The 17341-nt window shown below is 38.7% G+C and overlaps 1 protein-coding gene across 4 annotated transcripts; it reads left to right on the forward strand.

The window, feature by feature from the left end:
* Positions 1-1591: 1591 nt before the first annotated feature.
* Positions 1592-14681, forward strand: LMOD3 (leiomodin 3). Of its 4 annotated transcripts, none has more exons than XM_070576844.1 (4): positions 1592-1778; positions 2226-2548; positions 4716-6098; positions 14289-14681. In XM_070576844.1, exons 2-4 carry the CDS (start codon positions 2255-2257, stop codon positions 14313-14315), a joined length of 1704 nt encoding a protein of 567 aa, XP_070432945.1. In that variant the 5' UTR covers positions 1592-1778; positions 2226-2254; the 3' UTR covers positions 14316-14681. The 4 variants fall into 4 exon arrangements, with proteins under 4 accessions (XP_070432945.1, XP_008518299.1, XP_070432944.1 ...); XM_008520077.2 differs by lacking the exon at positions 1592-1778 and adding an exon at positions 2012-2141; XM_070576845.1 differs by lacking the exon at positions 1592-1778 and adding an exon at positions 2061-2117.
* Positions 14682-17341: the final 2660 nt, after the last annotated feature.

Here is a 17341-nt window from a genome sequence, read left to right on the forward strand (position 1 = left end):
GCCAGTGGTAGGTTGCCGCTGCGTACCTGTGTTCTTTACTTTACAAATGACCAATCAAGTAAATTGGTAATGTCTTTCTGGGGAATAATTTAGCCGTGTATACGAAAAGCCTCTTAACCTTGGGGTATTTGAGATAAACCACTAGGGTAGGAAGAAAATATTAGAATGCCAATTTAAAACTTCTCACATTTAATTTTTTCACATGTGTATATATAATGTATATATGTATATATAATGTTTATATGCATACATCCGTATAACAAAACATATGCCAAAAAGTTAACATTTATTTATAAATATTATAAATATAACATATTTAAGAACATATTATTTGATAATATACAAAATATAATGAATATATTTATAAATTATAAATATAATATTTGAACAGTAACATGTTTATAATTTGTAAATAATATATATATATGTATTGAGGATGGGTTGCAGCAATATTGAGGGAATCAGCCATATGCATGAAAAGCCTTTAATTCCTTTATATTCTTTGACCCAGCAGTTTCACTTCTTGGAATGTATTCAATTTATCCTCAGGAAATAACCTTGCATGTATGTAAACATTTAGCTACAGTGATGTTTCTTAAAGAGCTGCTTGTGCTTGTGAGAATTGAAAACAGTCCAAATATCCAACAACTGGGGATTGCTCACATAAATTAGGTACATCTATATAAAGAATCTTAATAGGGAGCTATTAAAATGTATGTAGTAGTAGCATATACAATAACCTAAAAAAAAATTCCTAACATTGTAAGTCAAAGAAAACAGATGACAAAAGATTGAGTTCATATACCTAGAAGAAAGGACTGGAATGATAAACCAAAATGTTAGTAGCAGTAGCTCTTAGTGGTGAAATAAGGGGAAAATTTTATTTTCTTTATGCTTACTTGCATTATCTTAACTTTCATATGGTACACGTGTGTTTTTGAATATGCATTACATTCACAAAGTTCGAAATTTGGCAATTAGAAAAGGGTACACAGTAACAGTCTTTTTCCCAGCCCTCTCATAAAACCCCTTCTTCTCTCCAAAAGTGTCTGAGATTATCCGTTTCTTGTGCATCTTTCCAAGGATCTGTTATGTCAATAAAATTTGGATATATACATATATTATTTTTACACTTTATCACACAAATAATGACACATAATACACTGTTTTGCACTCTGCTATATTGAATAATCTTGTACACCTGTCATTTCACCCATGTGGGATTATATCTGTAGGATTAAAAAAATGGATAAAAACTTCTTAAAAAAATCCTAAAAAGAGTAGGATAAAAAATTCTAAAAGTGGAATTGCTGTGTCACAGGAAATGTATGTTTGTCATTTGGATAACTATTGCCATTTGGATAAATATTGCCATATGCTCTCTGAAGTTATGAAAAAAATCTCCTGCTTCCGGTACCTTAATGGTTTGGGGTTTTCTTACATTTCAATTTAGATCCATTTAAATTTATCCTGAATTAATGGATACTTAATAAGAAAAACATTATCTAAAATATTAAACTCCTTACTCATAGTGGAAATTCAAGTGCTGGTTGTCTCCATCTGTTAGATCACAGGATCTAGATGCAAATAAGGACATCTTGCAAGGGGTTCAGTTTACACAGCAGATGAGTAACACAGCCAGCCCTCTGCTCTTCCGTGAGCTGGTTTATCAGCTTACAGAGTCGCACTGTGATGAAAAAGCAAACCCTGAGAGCTTGAATGAATTTTTCACTTCACTAGAACTCAGGTCCCTGGTTGGATTTTCTTTCCGAAGTATTGTAAGTTGTTTTAATCATTTAAATAAAAAGAAGTGGTGTCCCCTGTAGCATCGAGGTATGCATGTATGGGCTGCGTGGATTTGTGTATGATGATGTGAGAACCTATAGGAAGAGAACTCATTTTATTCCTGCAGAGGTTCCGTAGCCCTGTTACTCACTGGCAAACCTACGCAGCTGTACTGAAATGTCAGACGGATTTGCACAGCTGACTCAAGTTGCCGAAAAGAGAGCAGCATAGTCGTTCCATAAATTGACCCCATCCAACCAAGCCCTGCTTAATATAGATACGGCGTGAGCTTAGCTGCAGTCACTCCCAGCTGCTCAGCAAGCACCACTGGGGTTCGTGGGGAAAAATCTCTCAAGGTGGTGTTGACCTGGGACGCTTGTTAACTTGGGGATCTTCTTGAGTTTTTTTTTAATTACCTTTGATTATTTCTCCTTTTCTAGTAAGATAGAAAAATACAGAAAAAAAAATCATGTCAGAACACGGCAGGAATTCAGATCAAGAAGAACTTTTTGATGAAGAGATGGATGAGGACAAAATCTTGGCCAACTTGTCTCCCGAAGAACTAAAAGAATTGCAATCGGAAATGGAAGTCATGGCCCCTGACCCCAGGCTTCCTGTGGGAATGATTCAGAAAGATCAAACCGATAAGCCACCGACAGGAAACTTCGACCATAAATCTCTTGTTGATTATATGTATTGGCAAAAGGCATCCAGACGCATGCTGGAAGATGAACGCGTTCCCGTCACCTTTGTGCCGTCTGAGGTAACCAGGGATTTCTGTACAACAGAGGAATGGCTGCCTGGGCCTGGGATGGCAGGTGTCCATGTTGTAACTGTCGTTTCTCAAGACTCCATGTTTTAAGTTGTTTTGTTGCTGGGTAAAGATTAAATCATAATATTTAACCCTACTTCAGATTGGAACTTTCTGAAACACATGGTATAATTGCGGGAGAAAAGTTGATAATTTCTTGCAAATGCCTCTTTTAAAAAAATTGCTATTGGGTTTGCTGTGTAGGAAAGCCTGTATTCTATAAACATGATACTTAATGAATTAGCTCCCAACCCAGAAACAGTTATCCTTAACTCTTTTTCTTGGCTCACAGGCCCCTTTAAGAAGCTGATGAAGCTCTGTAGCCACTCCTTCTGGCACATGCATACATATGCAGTGTTTCACATACAATTTCAAGGGTCTCACAGTCCCCCTGAAGTCCAGCCACACATCCGGCAATTAAATCAGGTCAAATAACCAAAAATATTCAATATTCCCACCATGCATTTGGTATCAGTGATCAATTTAGAAATTGACAGCTATTAAGTTTTTTAAAAGAGAATTCTTTCTTAAATATGTTTTTTACATGAAAATTAGAATTGTGGTTGAATCTACAAACTTATTGTACATCAGCATAATTTTTTTAATGTTCCACTTAAAAATGACTTAGCAAAAAGAAGACAGAGATCCCTCCAGGTAAAGTCTCTCTTAGTTGTGCCTGCTGATATAGATATATCTTGTCACATTACTGTCACACTGGCTGTAGTGAAGGAAAGTTATAAAGTGGTCTCACGGTCAGGAGAGTTTAAACTCATTCCAACCTCAAGAAAATGAGTTGCCGGATTAATCAGGTTAGAGGTTAAGGTACAATGTGCAGACATTATACAAGTGGAGTAAAAGCCAATTCTATATAAACGCCAATTTCAGGCGGAAAAAAATTGGGTACTTTTAACACTTTGTCTCCCCTTGGTGTAATTTAAACCGCTTAATGGTTGGCTCCCCCTGCTGGGACAGATGAGAAATCAGTGGTGAAGGCTTTAGGTGGTTAAGACATTATCTGTCAATTCCAACCTATACTATGCTATGAGCAATAAAATCAAGTTCTTGCTTGGATCAACCCGTGTCTCAAACTGCTCCACCAGCTTTCTAAGTGATGCCTATGAAGTACAGATATTGCATAGGAAAGTATAATTGATGAGCAAGAATCTAATAAACATTATTAATCAAAGACTACCATTTTCCTTCTCAGACTGAGCAATTGTTTCTAAATCTCTTCATAATCCTGTCCCCTTTTGTAGCTGGTTCTGCCTCCTAGACACTTTCTTTTAAAAAAAACCAGCCTAGTGAGCCTGTTCTTGGAGTAGGTGCATCCAAAATATCAAACTGCTCTCATTTTCCCCGCAATATAATATGTTTTCAGGGAAACTTCATATACACATTATACTAGACTAGCATACATATTAGGAATGTGAATTTTGGTTAGGGCAATAAGCAAATTATTGTGTAACCCAGGGCTATTGAATACAAAGATGCCCATTCAGCTACATACAAAACAAAGACTTCAGTGTATTGATAGATAACTCCGTAAGGTTTTCAAAACAAATAATTTTTAACAGCTTCTGGAATTGAACACCATTTTTAAAAACAATACAGAACCTAAAAAAAAAATTTAACTAGGTTTCATTTTAATATATGGGATGAGATAAACACAGCCCAAAAATACATATGTCTATAAAAATTTATCTTTGGTTTGGTTGTATTTGCTTACAAATATGTGTAAACTAATATGTGTACAAACTAATATGTGTACTTTCTTAAAAAACAAAAACACTCTAGAATTATATAACATAAAAAGTGATAATACTCCAAATATTTCCCCTCCTCATTTATCTTAATGGTTACCTCTCTTCTTCAGAGTTAACTACTAATTTGATAAACATTATAACACTTTTTTTCGATACATTTATAAACTTTTATATATTATATTTTAAATATTCATGTATTTTATATATTGTATATTACACAAATGGAATACTACACATACAGTTTATTTGCCTACTTTTTTCACTTAATAATAAATCTTTTTATCACCAGTAGATATTGCTCTACTTCATATTTCTTCACTGTTATGCATTCTAACCCTCACAAACTTCTCTTTTAGGAAAATGCTCAAAAGCAGCATGAAGAAATAGACAAAGGTAATAAAAGTATGTCCCAGTATTTAAAAGAGAAGCTCAATAATGAAATCATTGCAAATAAAAGAGAATCAAAGAGCAGCAACAATGTCCAAGAAACAGATAATGATGATAATGAAGATGATGATAATGATGAAGAAGATGAAGAAGATGACGAAGATGATGAAGGAGAAGATGAAAGTGAAGAGAGCGATGAGAAAACAAAAAGAGACGACGGAGGCGAAGGAAAGGAACAAATCAGAAATGGTGAGAACAACTGCCAGCAGGTGACGAAGAAAGCATCTGAAGGACAGAAAGACAGACCGGAGGCCCAAGAAAAAAGTGAGAAAAAAATATCAAAATTAGATCCTAAGAAGTTAGCTCTAGATACCAGTTTTTTGAAGGTAAGTGCAAGGCCCTCAGGAAACCAAACGGACCTGGATGCGAGCTTGAGGCGAGTTAGACAAAATGACCCTGACATGAAAGAACTCAACCTGAACAACATTGAAAATATCCCCAAGGAAATGTTACTGGACTTTGTCAATGCCATGAAGAAAAACAAACACATCAAAACCTTCAGTTTAGCAAATGTGGGTGCAGACGAGAATGTAGCGTTTGCCTTGGCTAACATGTTGCGTGAAAACAGGAGTATCACCACTCTCAACATTGAGTCCAATTTCATCACCGGTAAAGGAATTGTGGCCATCATGAGGTGTCTCCAGTTTAATGAGACACTAACCGAACTTCGGTTTCATAATCAAAGGCACATGCTGGGCCACCATGCTGAAATGGAAATATCCAGGCTTTTGAAGGCAAACAACACTCTCCTGAAGATGGGCTACCATTTTGAGCTTCCGGGTCCCAGAATGGTGGTAACCAATCTGCTCACCAGGAATCAGGATAAACAAAGGCAAAAAAGACAAGAAGAACAAAAACAGCAGCAACTCAAAGAACAGAGAAGGTTAATAGCCATGTTGGAGAACGGATTGGGGTTGCCACCTGGGATGTGGGAGATGTTGGGGGGACCAGTGCCTGATTCCAGAATGCAGGAGTTCCTCCAACCTCCTCCTCGACCTCCCAACCCCCAAGCAGTCCCCTTCAGTCGACGAAATGAAATGACGAAAAAGCCATCGCAGCCTCCTCAGCACAGGACGGAACCTGACTCCTTCCGCGTGGTGAAGCTGAAGAGGATCCAGCGCAAATCTCGGATGCCGGAAGCCAGAGAACCACCCGAGAAAACCAACCTCAAAGATGTGATCAAAACGCTCAAGCCAGTGCCCAGAAATAGGCCACCGCCATTGGTGGAAATGACCCCCAGAGATCAGCTCTTGAATGACATTCGTCACAGCAACATCGCCTATCTTAAACCTGTAAGTAGAAGGAAAGAGAAATGGTGAACAGTACCACAATAAGTGCATCCCAACTCTGTTCCCTATTCGTTTTAACACAAGGAGATTCTCATTAATTGTGACTAACGAGAGGAAGCCCATCAGCATTACCAGTAGATCTAAATTACTGGTTATCCCCCAAAACATACATCTATGTAACTTTTGTAACAATAATATTGAAAGCTAACATTTACTGAGCACTTATTATAGGCCAGATTCATTAAATGAATTAACTCATATAGTCATCTTAACAACCCATAAGGTAGGTATTGTTATTCTCCCTGCTTCACTGAGGCTTCGAGAAGTTAAATAACATGTCTAGGAGATATAGCTAGGAAGCAATAGAGTTAACATTGAAACGCTGTTATGGGGGCCGGCCCCGTGGCCGAGTGGTCAAGTTTACGCACTCCGCTACAGCGGCCCAGGGTTTCGCTGGTTCGAATCCTGAGCGTGGACACGGCACCACTCATCAGGCCATGTTGAGGCAGCATCCCATGTGTCACAACTAAAAGGACCCACAACTAAAATATACAACTATGTGCTGGGGGGATTTTGGGAGAAAAAGCAGAAAGCAAAAAGATTGCCAACAGTTTTTAGCTCAGGTGCCAATCTTTAAGAAAAAAAAGAAGATTGGCAACAGTTGTTAGCTCAAGGTGCCAATCTTTAAAAAAAAAACAAAAAAACTCTGTTACAGTTCTGAGTCCAGGGTCAAGCTTCTATTCACCAGCTATCCTCACACCATCCCAGCCATGCAGAGCTGACGCACAGATCTTGAGGAAGCCGCTGTAGGAATAAGTAAGAATAAAGAGTAAACGGGCAAGTCATTTGTAGACAACTGAGTGCTTCCAAAATGCTTACAGACAGTTGGTTCTCTTTTAGTAGATGAAGAGCGACCACCTACAATTGCATTTCTGTGCTTCACTTTTTAGGCCAGCAGACAGATGGTAAACTTCAGGTTAGTGTCTCCATGAGTTAATGGACTTTTAAAATATTTTACTATTGTTTTGGTTTTAATATTTACTACGATTCACTGTTACTACTGCTGATAAATGAAAATGTTTTATTCCTTGCAGGTTAAGTTGCAGAAATAAATTTTTTTTTTTTTGTCGTTACTATGATAGCATTTACGGAGGCTGAAAGGTGTGTGTCCAAAGGTAGTTGATAACTAACTTTACTGTTTTAAAATCTAGCATACAATGTAGCCAAGAGATTACATTGACAAAATAGTTAATATATTATTTCATCATAGAGATTCACAATTTTTTCAAGCTGTTTTAAACAAGTTTCCATATAAACTTGTTCCTTTTCTGCTTTAAAGAGCTATATACAGTCATGCGCCACAGAACAATGCTTTGGCCAACAACAGACTGCATATATGACGGTGGTCCTGTAAGATCAGTACCATATAGCCAAGGTGTGTAGCAGGCTATACCATCTAGGTTAGTGTAGCTATGCTCTATGATGTTCACACAATGACAAAATTGCCTAAGGACTTATTTCTCAGGACGTGTCCCTGTCATTAAGTTCCACATGACCGTATTGTAAAATAAGATAGTTGTTACTTATTCACATATACACATATGTATGTCCCTTATTCCCATCTCCTAGTGATGCAGAATTGACAACTTTCCATTCTTCTAAATCAAAGATGACTTTCATCTATGACTTAGAGAGACTCTGATTCTTCCTGGGGCGGGAGCCAGGGTGAGAACACTAGAGGTCATATGAGTTCAGGCAGAAGTTCTTTGCCTGCGCCTGGGCCCCACATCAAGACTTTCTGCACCCAATCTCCAGGCAGCCAGACTTCTCTAGGGGGTGGAGCAGGGTGTTGTTTTGAGAGAAACTAGCTCTATCTGGAACTACTCATTGGTGAAGTATATCCAAGCTGCCTTGGCAGCTATACAGTCAGAAAATAACATTAGTCTGAAAAGAATGAAGTCTTTTAAAAATCTACATTAAAGATAACAGGTGGATTCAGAGTAGAGGAGATAATGAAGTTCAAATGATGGTCTGACCCAACTCCGTGCCTTCGGAGCAAATGTTCCACTGAGCAAATTGGCTTTCCCTGGAGTCTGTTTCATTCTATCGATTCACTTTTGTTAATGCAGCAAATGTTTACATAGTTCTCCTATGTGTCAGGCACCATCAGAAAGGCCAGGGATAGAGCAGTGAATAAGACAGGTACAGTCTAACCTCATGAAGCTTCCAGTGTTTTATCGTTTTTATGGTCAAGACACTCTGCATTTTAGTCAACTGAGAACACTTCAGCTTTGAGTTGAGATCCTAGAGCAAAAGACATTAACATAAATTCATGATGATAATTACAAAATCACTAAACCCTATTAAGTACTACATTTTTCCATTTTCAATCAATTCTCAAATGCTATAAATTTTAAGTTGTATTTTGTTTGTTTTTAATGTCCGCTAAGAAAGAAATACGTGGTACAAAGTAAACGCTGATACAATTTTTGAATGATGATCTTGCATCTCAGCCTCTGCTTTGAAAAATGTCTTTTATCTATGACAAGGGATTGGCAATTTCTCCTGCATTCAGTTGCCTGGCTTGGCCTGCAGTAGACATCTCTTTGCATGGATCTCAGATACAAAATGTCACACAAGTTCATGCACATGGTCCTGTAGAACCCTCTGTGAGAAAAATGTGAAAATGCGTTGTTCCACTGACAAAAATTCACTTCACTAAGCAAATTTACTAATTTGCTCCCCTCTGTTCCATTTTTGTGCCTTGCTGCACACACAATAAATTTCTGCTTTAATGCCAAACCATAGTGTAATCTTTTAAAAGACATTTTTTATCTTTTTATTTTGAAACCATTTTATACTTGCAAAAGTTCAAAAATAGTTCAAAGAATTCTTACATACCTATCCCATTTTGCACATTTGATTTATCGTTCTTTAAAAGATCTTTTAAATGTCCATACATCTTCATGTGTGTAGGACCAACAGGACATAGAGCTCAAGGGAAGTGCTAACAGTGTGAAAATCTATGACGTGTTCGTGCCTATACCTGCAGCCAGCCATTGTCAAACATCATTGATTGTAAGATGCTTTCTGATTTCAGGGCTGTGGAATCATCCCAAAATGTGCGTTTTAGACTCAGTGAAATACAGTAAATGCCATCAGTGGTAATATCACAAAATCCCAGCAGAAAGGGACACTTTTGTCCAGTCAAGTAAGACACAACAACACTCATTTTAGAGAGGTGAAACTAAAGGTTTTTGAGGTTTTACCCTCTCTTGCATTGGAAAACAGACACCCTCCAAACCCTGGATTTTCCAGTATGTGGTTGAAATTAAAATATAATTTTGAAGTCTTGTGATGTTTTTAACTCATGCGCCTAATTAGAAAATTGAATGTCCAAAAACATACTTAGAAATTATTTATTCTTAGAAATATTTAAAAGGCAAAAAGACTTTTTCTCTCATAGTCTTTGAAATATTATTTTTGCATTTTCTAGAGCATATCTTAAGTAGTCAGTTTCTATTTTAAAATTGTGTTTTTTCATTTTAAAGCTTATCCTCTCCCCATCCCATGCTTCTGGCCTGGGATCCCTGAAATGAAGTTGCTAGCAAAGAATAAAGGGAAATCTGTGTCCTTGCTTGACCCAAATGCTACTTCCTCCAAGAAGCTGCCCATTTAATTCAGTTTAAGAGAGGTGTTTTCTGTGGGCCAGGTATTGGAGATGAGTAGACTATAAGCCAGATCTGCAGGGCTGTTTCGTTTGGCCTGAGAATTATTGAACAAATTTTATTTTATTCTTTTTAAAGGCTTTTATTTTTCCTTTTTTCTCCCAAAGCCCCTCGGTACATAGTTATGTATTTTTAGTTGTGGATCCTTCTAGTTGTGGCATGTGGGATGCCACCTCAGCATAGCTTGACAAGCAGTACCATGTCTGCGCTCAGGATTCGAACTGGTGAAACTCAGGGCCGCTGCAGCAGAGTGCGCGAACTTAGCCATTCAGCAATGGGGCCAGCCCCAAACAAATTTTAAACTATCACATAATAACATCTCGATATCTGGCACCACTTGAACCATCAAATCCAGCCACACTGGGCTTGCATTTGCATGGCACAAATCAGCTGGATCTGTGTATTGACTTCTCCCTTGGGATAGGAATGGGCTCCAGTTTTTCTCAGTCTCCACCATGCCCTACTGCCTAATACGTTTGGCCTATACCAAAAGGTCCTTGACATTTGGTCCTTTCCAAAATGTCCATGATCACATTTGGTCCATGTCAAATGGTTTTAGAACCAAATGTCTGCTAGTCCCTAACACCTGGCCTGTTTCACTCATTTACATTACTTATTTGGCTCCTGTAGAATTTTGTAGTTTGTTTTGCTGCTCTTGTTGTTTTTAGCTATGTTTTTAAAGTCTTTGTCATGTCTAACAAACTGACATTCTTAGATAATCACTAATTTATTTCCCTGTGAGTTAATAACTCTGAGTCAATATGATGCCAGCCCAAAACAAAGACATTAGGTTTGTCCAGGCTTATCCCGCCCTGGAAAATGTATGATTTCCTTTCATCTTTAAAAATGGCCTACCATCCCAGATGAGTATTTGTACTTTTCAATGAAATAAAATCACACCTGCAGCAACTGTTTAATTCTCTGAGGCCACCTGCGTTCATATCATATGCAAGGTTCCGTGCCAATCAAACATGATAACTACTTTGACATTCACTCAGTATCACTTTGGGCTCCCCAGTGCATATCTGGACTGCTTCCAGCCAGTTGCCTAAAGACATGGCTAAATTTCTCCTTCGGAAAGACTTCAGTGTAACCATATCACAAGGAGCCTTAGCTAGCCGAGGGACTCCACAACACATTAGCAGTTGTTATGATTACAGAATGTAAGTTTATAGCTTCCTGAATCTTCATCTTCTTCTTTAGCCATTTCTTCTTTGCCTCATTTATAGGATCTTTTAAACTAGGTTCTGTAGATTATATCCTTTTGCAATTTTCTCCTCTTTCCCATCTTATCATCTCCCTTTGTTTCAGTTATCACATAATCAAGGACAACCCCCAAATCTCCCTTCCCCTTTAGATCACTCAGGGTTTTCTTCACACCTTCATTCATTCTGTCCTCAAACCAAGCTCTTTCTCTTTAGGCCTAGTTGCTGTTTCTGGTTCCCAATTTTCCATGCTACCTCCATTCTCCTACACAGTCAGGTCTAAAGCCCCAGAGTTGTCATCAACTCCCTCTTTTTTCCTGCCCCTTTTTCTTTGCCTCTAAAAAAGGCACAGGAGAATCTACAAGAGCCAAAGCCAAACCTAGAGCATAGCTTTGGAAATGTTATGCTCCTTAGAAAGAAAGTCTCCATGGGAGAAAGCAATGTAACATTCAAACTCGTCACAAAAGTGCGTATGTTGACCAGGAATTAGATAGGCCAGGAACTGCCTTTCCCTAATACCTAGTGGGAAAAGAGTTTTTGACGTACAATTTTGCTAAAGTCTATGATAGTAATTCTCAAGTTTTGGCAAGCATCAAAATCACCTAGAAGGCTAAATACAGATTATTGGGCCCACTTCTACAGTTTCTCATCCAATAGGTCTTGGAAAGGGCCTGAGAATTTGCATTTCTGACAAGTACCTTGGTGATGCTGATGCTGCTTGCTTGGAGACCACACTTTGACAACCATGACTCCATGACATCCATGGCAAACCACATCTCCTGAAACTTTCCCTGAAGGGCCTTCTTTTCCTGCCTCCATACCACTCTCTGCTCAAATTACCTTTTATTCTATCTCTATCTGTTGAAATCTCTCCACCAGGCTTGGTTCAAATATGACTTCTTACACACAACAAAAGAAAACAAACAAAACATCAGTAGCGAATACTCTTCATGTTTCCGCTACCTTTATCTGTACCTCTCTCCCAGCATCTTCCACGTTCTGCTTCAGGTTGAGAACCTCTGTAAACACAACGTAAGTCTCCTCATAGACTCTTCCTCCAGGCAGTTCTTCCTCATCTCTGTCCTGGACACCTACTGAGGTGGTGACCCAGAGCAGGAACTCAGTTCAGGTGTGCCAAATTAAATAACCCCTGCTGCAATGGATCTTCCCACCCTGCCCAGCCCCCTCCCAGTCTCTAGGAGTGTATGTATGTGTGTGCATTGTGTAACACTATATGCACACATGTGTGTGAGCATAGCTCACACCCTTTTTTAAAAGAACTAATTTTGGGGGCCAACTCTTGGCATAGTGGTTTACTTTGGCACACTCTGCTTTGGGAGGGCTGGTTCATGGGTTTGGATCCTGGGCGCAGACCTGTACCACTCGTCAGCCATGCTGAGGCAGCGACCCATATAGAAAGTGGAGGAAGATTGGCACAGAGTTAGCTCAGGGCAAATCTTCCTCACCAAAAAACAAACAAAACAAAACAACTAATTTTGACCAAGAAGAGAAGGGAGAACAGGGCTCCCTAATCAATACAAGTTGATTCTCACCTGTTTGTAAGTTTTGTATTTTTATAACATCAGATCTACCTGTCTTTTCCTTTATGACTACTGTCTTCTGTGTTCTGCTTAGAAATGACTTCTTTTGAAGATTATTAAAATATTTGCCTATTTTTTCTTGCTGCTTTTATAGTTTTTGGTTTTCAAAAAATCTTACATTTTACAGATGAATTAAAGAATTACATTTTAGAAGTCAGTAGGAACTGAGACAGCTGCTTCATTTCTTTTCCTGGTAGCTAACGAATGATCATTTAGTGACTCATTCCTCTTTTCCCCAGTGATCTGAGCTGCCAGCTTGGTCATACTTTAAACATGACAAAATGTCTCTGGATTTACTATGTTGGATCAGTGCCACATTTTGCTTTTTAAAATATTTTTACATTATTTTGGAATTCTTCCATGCATATAAACATATATGGGGAATAACATTATATAAAGTGTTTTCTTCCATTCAACAATATAAAGAACACACTTTTTAAATGATTTATTGTGGCTTTGCAGTTGTTTTAAGTACTTGGCATTATATTTGTTGCTCATCGGTGTTCTTCACTTTTGGTGTTCTCCCTGGATGAGCCTACCAAGGTGCCGTCCCCACTCCCCACCAAAGTCTGGCACTGGGAACAGAGAGAGTCAGAAGCACTTGGAGCATCCATTGGTTTGAAGGTTGTACAGGCAGCAGCATATCAAACGTCCTCTCTGGTGGGCAGGATGTTGGGAAACCTTTCTAGCTAAAGGTCATGGGCAGAGAACTGGCTGTAAGAGGGGCCATAGCAGATGGCCAAAATGGTTCATCACATTGACAGGTGGACATAGGCAATAGAAGGAGAAACATTCTTAGTCAAACTCTGAGTGTCCTCCGGAAGGTACGTGCGTGATGGATGAGTCACCCTCCTAAGATACACCACCACTTGGAACGCTTTGAGAACTTGCCTTATCTTTAAGTTGTTCCTAGGAAACAAAGCTAAAAGTTGATTTGCAGTCAGACTTACGCTACTGTGTTGTAATTGTTTTGCCCTTGGGGGTTCTCCAAATAATATTTTATTTTTAAATTTTAGTGAGCATCAGATTAGAAACATGCTTCAAAGAGGAAAGACCGGCTTTTAAAAGAACATATATTTTATGTTCTTTTGGTAGTATTTTTTGGTGGTTAAGGCATGAGTACTGAAATCGGGCAGATCAGGGTTCAAATCCTCCTCTGCCACTTCCTCCCTGTGTGGACTTAAGCAAATTACTTATCTTGTCTGAGCCTGTTCCCTCTTTATAAGGCTGTTGTAGGATGAAATGAGAAAATGTTTTAAAACTGTGTTAACATTGATTATTAACTTATATTGCTTAATCCTTATAATACCATTGTGAATTAGATACTCTTATTGTCATTTTATAGCTGAGAAAATTAATGCCCAACACCACACAACTAGGATTTGAATCCAGGCTGACTGCAGCCCCTCCTCCTTGGTTCTGTGATAGGCTTCACCAGGTGCTCAAAGCCCTGGGCTCGGTCCCTCGCGTCAGTAAATGCCCAGGGAATGGTGGCTGTGGTTGTTATTGTTGTTTTATCATGAATTGGGGGGCTCTCTGGCCAGAATTTTTAATCCATTCTGCATCCTTTGAGGCATGTAACTTTCGTCTTTTTGGCTGTAAAGCTCTTGAATTTCCAGGATTAATTTTTCCCCTTTTCTTCAAATGCTTAAATCACAGGTGCAGCTGCCAAAAGAACTGGCATAAGAAGCAACAGAATAATCTAGAAGAAGAAGGAATTGAAATAATGACTCTTGGATTAGACCTTGGAGATATTTCAGCAGCATGCTTCTGGATCCAGGTGGTAGAACTGGGAACAATGCTAACATCCCATAGGAGTATTTTGTAAAAGGCAAAATGTTTGGCCCATGAAAAAAAAAGGGGCTGAAAAGGAAGAGGGAAGGAGATAAAATACTAATATTCAGGGGCAACATTTTCTACTTCCCATCAGTCTGAGTGACTTTGGTGAAATTTAGTCATGCTTCCAGGAGCAGAAGTTAAAAAAATGTTTTTTGGTAAACTTTACTATTGCTTTCTTCTGGTAAATAACAATAAATACTACGGAAGTGTTAACTATTATATTCCCATTTTTTCTCCTTCCATCTCTTCTGTTGTAATTCATCACACAGTATCTTAAAGGGAACAAATCGCGTCTCACTCTATGGAAATGTGCAAGGTGAATTGAGCTGCAGGCCTTCTGATGCTTTGAAGTGGAAGAATTGTTAATTAGCCCTTCTCTGGAGAATCAGTTGAGATTTCCAATCTTGAACCCTGCCTGCCTTTCTTTCTTTGCCATTCCCCTGGTGTGGTGAGTGTACTTCTGAAAGGGGTATCTGTGAGCAGCAGAACACTTAAGTCACAGGACATGGAGAAAACAAAATGTTTCCAGAAAAAGTAATGGGAAAAACAAACCCTGCATATATAAAAAAACTTCCATGTTTCCATACATATAGGGACAATGGGAGACAGCATGCTAGTTTTGTAAAAAAGAAATTTTATTATAAATAATATAGTTTTTGAAAAGCTTTTGGTTTTAGCTAACTATATTTTCTGTTTGGCTTTTTTTTTTTTTTTTAATTTAGTCTGTGAATCTAATTTGTTCATATTGCTATCCTCAAAAATCTTCTTTGTTTTTTTTTGAGGAAGATAAGCCCTGAGCTAACTACTGCCAATCCTCCTCTTTTTGCTGAGGAGGACTGGCCCTGAGCTAACACCCATGCCCATCTTCCTCCACTTTATAGGTGGGATGCCTACCACAGCACAGCTTTTGCCAACCGGTGCCATGTCCGCACCCAGGATCCGAACCAGCAAACCCCAGGCTGCCGAGAAGCAGAACGTGTGCACTTAACCACTGCGCCACTGGGCCGGCCCCTCAAAAATCTTCTAAAGGAAATTTGCTATAAGATTAAACTTCAATTCCTTCTCCTATCATTCAAGGCCATCCAGTGCCTGTTCCCAATTTAGTAATCCGGTCTTATTTGCGACAAATTCTTTGTCCTCCTCTTGATAAACCATCCTCATGCTTTTGCTTTCATTGACCCTTCTACAGAATACTGTAGAACCTCCTCATCCGAGGTTTCGCTTTCCGTGGCTTCAGTCACCCATGGTCAACCATGGTCTGAAAATATTAAATAGAAAATTCCAGAAATAAGCAATTCCTAAGTTGAATTCTGCACTGAATAGTGTGATGAAAACTCTTGCTGTCCCGCTCTGTCCCTCTCAGGAGGTAAATCGTCCCTTTGTCCAGGGTATCCACACTGTATATGCTATCTGCCTGTTAGTCATTTAGTTTCTGTCTCAGTTAGCAGACTGTTGCAGTATCACAGTGCTTGTGTTCAAGTAACCCTTATTTTACTTACTAAGGCCCCCAAAGTGAAAGAGTAGTAATGCTGGCAGTTCGGAAATACCAAAGAAGCTGTAAAGTGCTTCCTTTAAGTGAAAAGTGAAAGTTCTGGACTTAATAAGGAAAGAAAAAATTATATGCTGAAGTTGTTAAGATCTACGGTAACTTTATTACAGTACATTGTTATAATTGTTCTCTTTTTAGTTGTTGTTAATCTCTTATTGTGCCTAATTTATAAATTAGGCTTTATGATAGCTATCTATGTATAGGAAAAAACAGTACAGTCTTGCGTCACTTAATGACGAGGATACGTTCTGAGAAATGTGTCGTTAGGCAATTTTGTCAACCTGCGAATGTCATAGAGTGTACTTACACAAACCTAGATAGTATAGGCTAGCTTGTACATGTAGTCTGTCATTGACAGAAACGTCGTTAGGCGGCACATGAGTGTATATATAGGGTTCAGTACTATCCATGGTTTCAGGAAGCCATTGGAGGTCTTGGAACACGTCCCCCAGGGGTGAGCGGGGACTGTTATAACACCCAAGAGACTTCCTTCCTTCTCTCCCTTACGAAAGTCCTACCCCATCTTCAAAACCCAGGTCAGGCCCCAATCCTCCAAAAATCTTCCAGACAACTCCAACCCCAGTGTTCTTTCCTCCTGCCAAGTTCCTGGAGCCCTTAATTATCCGTTCTGGTAACTAGGTGCGTAGAATCTGGAATTTTGTATAGAAGTGGCATGAATCCTAGAAAACAGGAAATCACACTTTGGTGCCTTTTCTTTCTTCTTTACCTGAGTGAATAATTGCCACCTGCCTTCTTTCTTCTTTTATATAATCATAGGTGGGACACAACAAGCAAAACAGGCCAGGAGAGAATGGACCTAATGAGGACAAACTTAAAATTATTTGGAAGAACAAGCCATGGGAAAGAAATATGATGTTTCCGTTTTTAAAAGATAATTTAGTGTGTACTAAAGTATCCAAATTTAAATAATCATAATTTTCAATCAAGTAACTAATTTTAGAATAGCCATTGGCTGAGAGTTTTGTTTTCTCCTGCTTTACTATTCTATAAAACATCCCTGCATACAAAGCAGGATAGTTAAGAAAGGGTTGCAGTAAATAAAACTTAACTGTCTAGCATATTCTACATCTAAGAAGCTAAATTTTGATACGACAAAGCACTCTGAATATATTTAAAAGTTTAATGTATATTAGTAGTTGAAGTTCTGGAAAGCCCTCACACATTTGCTTGTTCAGCCACAGTACTTATAAAGTCAGTAATTTCAAGAAGTATGAGGCCAGCCCTGTGGCCAAGTGCTTAAGTTCACACACTCTGCTTCAGCAGCCCAGGGTTCGCTGGTTCAGATCCTGGGCGTAGACCTACA

The sequence above is a fragment of the Equus przewalskii genome, chromosome 15, assembly GCF_037783145.1.
Source record: "Equus przewalskii isolate Varuska chromosome 15, EquPr2, whole genome shotgun sequence".
NCBI lineage: Eukaryota > Metazoa > Chordata > Mammalia > Perissodactyla > Equidae > Equus > Equus przewalskii.

Excerpts from the sequence above, each read along its gene's own strand:
- LMOD3 (XM_070576844.1), top strand. The coding sequence starts at position 2,255 with ATGTCAGAACACGGCAGGAATTCAGATCAAGAAGAACTTTTTGATGAA. Across the intron at positions 2,549-4,715 it reads TCACCTTTGTGCCGTCTGAG|GAAAATGCTCAAAAGCAGCA; the intron begins GTAACCAGGGAT and ends CTTCTCTTTTAG. Across the intron at positions 6,099-14,288 it reads ACATCGCCTATCTTAAACCT|GTGCAGCTGCCAAAAGAACT; the intron begins GTAAGTAGAAGG and ends CTTAAATCACAG.